Here is a 6,982-nt window from a genome sequence, read left to right as displayed (position 1 = left end):
CACACACACACACACACACACACACACACACACACACACACACACACACACACACACACACACACAGACTCACCTTGTCATGATGCACATCAAGAAACTCCCTCACGGCTGCCAGCGCCTCGTGCACCGCCTGTTCGGGTGGATATCCTAAACACAGACACACAATATCAAAAACAATGCACACACTGTTGTGAGAACAGGTGCAGTGGCAGATCTGCATCAGGTTCCTGTCTGTTCTTTTTGTTCCAGACAGGTATGTGTGTTTTTTTATTTTCCTCCAACACTCTGCTCTCAGTTTTCTCACTTCGTCTCATCTCGACTCACCAAACCCAGCGAGATGCAGACGTAACTCACTTGTTGGTAAAGAGCAGACAGGCAGAGCGCAGCTGAGAGCTTTCGCTGCCGGGGGAACGAAAAAAAGCTAATTCGTCACTGGGCCGAGAGCAGCACAAACTGAGAGATTATCCAGTAATTATTCCACGTCAGGTAAAAGGTTCAGCTAAGTTAACGCTACAGATGAGCCAAATGCAAGTTTTTTAGACCTTCTCTAATTTCTGTACAGCCTGACTACCTCTGAGCTCTAAACATTATAATGGAAACTACTTTTCATTGAGTAGCCTAAGGTGCCGACCACCACAAGTGATGGTCGGATGGAGGTAGAGATGGATCAACTGGTTACCCTCAGTAATGAGGGCATTGCTCCGGCAGTCTTGGTGAAGAAAGAAATGAGTCTAAAGGCAAAACTCTCGATTTCCTGGTCTGCTTATGTTCCAACCCTCACCTGTGGTTCTGAGGTTTGGATCATGAGCGAAAGAACGTGATTCTGGATACAGGCGGCTGAAATAACCTTCCTTCATAGAGTGGGCAGGCTCAGCCTTAGAGACGGGGGAGGAGCTCAGAGTAAAGCCGCTGCTCCTCTGCGTTGAAAGGAATTTCTGTATTTATTTGAGTTTTAAAAAGCATAACAAATCTAATCCTCGTGTTTGCTGTGTTTGTTTATGGGGAGGAGCAACATGAGCTTCTTCGTGTCATTTCAGAGAAGCCGGCTGATAAATTAGCAAGATGGACGGCTTCGAGGAGCAGCTCCTGTTGAGCACACAAACACGTCTTCTTTCCATCTCTGTGGCTTTTATATACTGTGTCTATAAAACACTCCTCATCCAACAACACAACACTGTCTTTAAACACCTCATTTAGTGAAGAAAACGACTGTTATTGTTTATATAATTAGCTATGAGCAGTGAGGGAAAATTATAATGATTATCCACCTTGACAAAAATTTCAGCTATAAACAAGAAAATACTGAAACTTATCGTGGCAGTACTTCAACAAAAAAATGTATCAAAATTTACTCTCATATATAATTACCACCCCCCAACTTTATGGATAACTTTTTGGAGTTAAGTCTTTGTATTATACACGCATAAATACGATATGTCCTCTCTGGTCTGGGGATGCCTCGGGGTCCTCCAGCTGGAGTGGGAGGTCTGCTGCCTCCTAGACCCAGCGGTGGATAGAGGAACCTTAAAGTGCCTGTGACATGCATTTTCTTCAATTACAAAAAGTCAAAGAAAACATCTTTATATTTAAGAAAGTTGGAACAATACACACGATTTAACCCATTTTGTCCCATAACTGTTATATTTACTTTTGAACTTGGCTTAATCAAAGTGAAACAGGAAGTGACATCAAAGGGGAACTCTAACAAAGAAAACTCCCTGGTCTTTTTTTATTGAAACAATATCATTTGAACTCTGACTCTTCTTCATCTCTCTGATAGAGACTCAAAATAATCTTAAACATCAGATTCTTCTCTACAGTCTGTGTTGATGGCTGTTGTAGCAACGCTCTGTTCACATGCAGACATTCCCCTTTGACATCACTTCCTGTTACTTCACAGGCAAATATCTCAACAACTGTTCATCTCAGCAACATGAAACTTCTTTTGCAATATTTTATCAATGTCCTCTTTCTAAAAAAAGCATTCATGTTTACAAAAATTTGACATCACAGGCACTTTAAAGTTGTTAGTTTATGGTCTTTTCACTGCATTAAAGTTCTATAATTATATACTTTGCTTTTAATACAGTAACAAAAAGGCAAAATATGCATGTGCAGGTTTACAGATAGTAAATATCTGGTTAGAAAACTAAACCTCTGAGTTGTTTGGTGCAAACTTTGAGCAGAAAATAGCTTTAAATTTTGACCATAGCAGCTCTGTCTTCACCGATTTGAGGTAAATTCTGTTTTTTTAAGTAAAAGAAAGAAAAAAAAACTTTCCCCCAAGCAGTGAGTCTGTGGTTAGACCTTATTTTGTGGGTAGAGACTAAACAAACAATATATATCTTTAAAAAAAATAGCTACATTTTGTGTGATGCAAGATCCAAACAGTGGAGAATTTCTGCAGACGTCTTTCATGTTGAGATAAGATTCACCTTCTTTCTCCGTCGTGTTTTTCTAAAAACACAAAGGCTGCTTTTATTTGCTAAAATTACAGAAGCTTTTATTACGCTGCAAACACCCTGACCTAGAAAACTCCAACAAAGACAGAAAGTGATGAGGAAAAACAGGCTCAACACAGGAAAAAAAAAAGTCTCACGAGGACTTCTGAGTTGTGTATCTGCAGCAGAGAGGTGTCAACCAGACCTCACACCAGAACACCTCCAGGGTGCATTTAAGCACTATCCTTAACACTCTCTTCTACCAGCGTGAAGGGGATTACAGTCAATCTGACACAATCTCCAAACTAATCTATCTTAATCTGCCACTCGTAATCCGAGGCGTTAATCTGTGAACCTCCTGCGGGTTGGAGGAGTTGGAATGTGACGGGGGGGCTTCCAGCGATACTGGAAACAAGCAGGTGATGAAGAACCAAACATTCAAACCAACAACCTAAAACAGGACAAACTGACCGTATATCCCAGTGGAGATGCACGGGAAGGCCTGTAGAAAGATGGACAAAAAAAAAAAAACAATTATTTGTCTTCAAATCACAGAAGAACACCGTTTTATTACACAAACACTGGTACATGTATCTCTGAGGAGACTTGAACACAAAATAAGAGTCTGTTTTATAACTAAAGCCTAAAAACTTTGCGAGGAATGATCCACTGAGTCAATAAGCAGCTTCTTCACACTTAAGGCTCCCACATACTCGGGCGTACTGTGTGCGGTCAATGAGCCGCACATATTGTCCGTGGATGTTGAGACTTCATACTCGAGCGCACTGACTGCCTGACAAATTCTTTAATTTCTCACAATTTCAGTCATGATGTCAAGGACGAGGAGGAAGAGAGAGTTTGCATTTTAGCTTTAAAACAACAAAAGAAAAAAAGAAAAGAACTACCTTACCCGGGATCTGAGCTAGTTCCTCCCACGAATTTATTGCTCACTGAAAATCCTTATATTCCTTCACTGACGCATCATAAAGTTTTCTAATCTCCTCCATGAGACGCTCTTCAAAATTTGACTCCATTTCGTCCACAAATGACACAGATTCTTAAACTTTTCTGTTTGGTGTTGCATTCGAAACAGTTCCGACGTGAACTCGCTGGGCAGTTTATTGTGCGACACCACGGACCAGTCCAGCGGATGGCCGCTTTTGGAGTCCACGCGGACCTCCATGGAGCGAAGTATGCCCGAGTATGTGGGGGGTCTTTAATGTGATCTTAATCAGGATAAACAAAATACACCTCAAACTCTGAGAGACACAACAAGTGGGACCAATATGCAGCTATAGTGTGTTTGTAGAAATGTGCTATTATTCTACAGATCCTGTAGTGGAAAAACAATTCACAGAGCTCAGGTACAGACTTCCGCAATCAATCGTTTACAAAGAAATCCAGCAAAAGTGGTACAGTATTCAGTTTTAGTTTGCTTAAAGTTTTGTCTGCTCTGCAGCTGCAAAGAAAAACTGTTTTTATTCAAACAGCTGTGAAAACTCCCTTCTTTGCCTGTGATACGGCCAGGCAGACGGCAGAGAGGAGAGCTTTAACCACAACATGATTCAACTCTTCCCTGCATAAACTCTGAGACAGACACAAAATAAAATGATAAGTCATGATGTACTTTTCAGTGTTAATCTTATTAAAGAAGGTCATTAAAGATGAACAGTTAATCCAACTGATATAAAGTGTTGTTTTTCTTAAGGAAATGTCTGCAATATAAACGCTAAAGACTGTTTTCAAGCACTTTTCACAGCAGTGCCAACAACTAACGATGATGTAGAACAAAAAGCTAATGAAGCTATTTTCAATAAAACAAAAAACAAAAACAACTGGACTTAGCTGAAAATGTTTCGACTCCCATCTTTCTCAGTTCAGAACTGGAGACTGTGAAGTTCCAAGCTTCTAATCTGTGTTATGTAACCTACTGTAGATTCACATGCAGATTATTTTACAAGCTGCTCACAGTGAAGCTGTCGAGGTCTTTATTTACCCGGCTCACTTCACTGGTTTTAACACCAGCTAAGAAATCTGGATAGCCAAGTATGGTTTGATGTTTCCTCTTATAAATGACGTCTAGAAAGCCTCATTAGAAAAGGCTAAAAATAGGATTCAGACTGATTTTCCAGGTCATCCTTTTAGCAAAACAACTGTCAGGAATCTGAAAATATGCTTAGTTTGGTTTGACCAAATATGACCTAACAAATGACATCGTTTCTTACCTATAAGTAAATTAAAATCTTTTTACCACTCATAAAGAAAAAGCTATTTGTTCCTAAAGCTTTATTAGTTCCAGCTATGAGGATTTATATGTCAAAACGAGTCACATTTAGATTTTACAACCTTTCTAGCTCCAGGTTTTCCTCTGTCCTCGTTCAGCTGCTTTAAAACGCTACATTTAAATCTGATCACTTTTCATTTGAACACAGCAACAACAGGAAACAAGTGGCTCATATTATCAGTTCAGTAAGATGCCTCTGACATGAGTGCAGCTGATCAAAAAATGTATCATTTAGATTTAATTACAAGCAGAGCTTTCATTTTATCTGGTGACTAAGAGCTGCAGATAATTAAAATCCTGCTCCGATGAGTTAACCGTACGGATGAACTGACATCTGGAGGAAATACTTTCAGCATCATCAAAGTGACTCAGGTACACAGGAAGTGATGATGCACACAAACACCAGACATGGTAAGATAAAAAAACAAACAAAAAAAACAAACAGGAATGCCTATTTCCTGCCAATCTTTCATGAGAGTTTTAATTCAAGATGGCCGCTAAAGCCATGTCTCACCTGATGTGTCAGTACTCTCATCTACTACCACAAACACTGCACCTCACTAGTAGTTTAGAGTAAGTTATGGAAATGAAAATGCTGGCCACATTTAGCTGTGGCTGTAGAGTTAAACAACACTAGAGTGAACTCTGTCGATCCTGTCCACTGTTAGCATCATGGAGGAGCAAAGATGGCGACCAAAACAGGGCGTCGGCTCACGGACGACAAAAAAAAAATAAAAATAAAAATAAAACTATTTAATTATCAACCCCAACTGGATCATGTCACTAATTATTTGTAATCTTTTTACAATAAATTTATGTAAATGTTAATTATGTTTATTTCATTCAACAGTCACGTAAAACAGCAGATGATATACAAGAAAATTATAGCATTTATAAGTAACAATGACCTAAACCAGACCTGAAGTCAGTCAACAAGTTAGACTTTTTATGTAGTTGAATAATTGAGTTCAGCTAGTAATAAAATATATTTACCTGTCATAAACAATATTAATATTTACCAGTCAACACTTATAAAATGTTCTCTACATACCTAATGATACTTTAGAATGAAAATTGTCTTTATTGATATTGACTAACCATCTTCTCATCAGTTCAGGTTTGTCTAATAGAAACCTAAAAATAGCTACAAATATAATATAGAGTTAAAAGTCACAGGTCACCCTTTGATCTTGGTCCAAGACGGTGGCCATGTTCTGGACACAGCCTCACTCATAATTTACAGGAATATTCAGATTTGTCATTTTCCCTTTTCTTTGTGAAATAAAAGGCTGTCCTGAGACTTTTGACTCACACTGTGTAACAGAAGCCTGCAGAACCCACAGGTTGTGATGAGAACCGAGCTGCCAGAAAACCTGAATCCTGGCAGATTTCCGGCCTGCTGTCAGATCTGGCAGCCCCGGCAGATGTCAGGACGCTCGCCCTCTGTCCCGCTCACGTCACTTAACCTGACTGCTGGCAGATGTGACTCAGCAGTCCCTCAACGCTGAAGATAAACACACGACTCTGGAGGATCTGCAGAAGTGACTGTTCTGTTCGACAGCTGTTTAAGAAACATGATGTCGTCGACACCAGAGACAAACTGAAGTCTCTTCCACCAATCCTCCGTCAACCTGTTTGTTTGTTTTATCTGTATTTCTGTGGTGTTTCTCTCTGAAACCTGCAGCCTGATGTGTTTTTATTCGTCCTGCCCTCAGTTCAACACTCCCCCTCTCCATCGATCTCAGCCTGAATGCTGTTTTCTTCGAAAAGTCCACATGTGATCAATCTTTTTCTCTTTAGCTGAGTTTTTATTATTATTTTTTCTGTAGCTATAGAATCTGGTCACACTCGCTCTTTTTCTTTTTGTGATCACAGTCTTCAATGCAGCACTTATTTTGTCATTCTCTACTTTATAAAACTGATCGTTCATCTTGTCCGTCTGTTCTCACCACAGAGCGAGCGGCGTTGTCTGCGGCGGCTTGCAGGCTGTTTCTGTAGCAGGACCTGAGCGCGTTCCTCTCAGTCTCTCCAACTCCTCCCTGAGCGATCGGCCCGACGGTGTGGATCACATCTGGAGAATGAAAATGAGACAAGATGCCACTTTATAAAAGGAAAAGTGGTTATGTTAAACATTTAACATTTTGGATAAACATAAAAAGTCAATGCATGTTACCCATGGGGATATAAAAACAAAACTGTGTGTGTGTGTGTGTGTGTGTGTGTGTGTGTGTGTGTGTGTGTGTGTGTGTGTGTGTGT

General features: G+C 39.9%; 1 protein-coding gene across 4 annotated transcripts in view; it reads right to left on the bottom strand.

Annotated features, from left to right (window-relative positions):
* macrod1 (mono-ADP ribosylhydrolase 1) overlaps positions 1-6,982 on the bottom strand; it is a 181,402-nt gene that overhangs the window by 21,559 nt on the left and 152,861 nt on the right. For all 4 annotated transcript variants that reach the window (XM_014006074.1, XM_014006058.1, XM_014006066.1 and 1 more), the window contains 3 exons: positions 6,675-6,796; positions 2,913-2,943; positions 74-147 (listed from right to left, as the gene is read on the bottom strand). In XM_014006074.1, the coding sequence (XP_013861528.1) occupies positions 74-147; positions 2,913-2,943; positions 6,675-6,796 (227 nt within the window). The remainder of the gene's footprint in view (positions 1-73; positions 148-2,912; positions 2,944-6,674; positions 6,797-6,982) is intronic.

The sequence above is a fragment of the Austrofundulus limnaeus genome, unplaced genomic scaffold, assembly GCF_001266775.1.
Source record: "Austrofundulus limnaeus strain Quisiro unplaced genomic scaffold, Austrofundulus_limnaeus-1.0 Scaffold1, whole genome shotgun sequence".
NCBI classification, from domain to species: Eukaryota; Metazoa; Chordata; class Actinopteri; order Cyprinodontiformes; family Rivulidae; genus Austrofundulus; species Austrofundulus limnaeus.
This window is presented reverse-complemented; position numbering and strand designations above follow the sequence as displayed.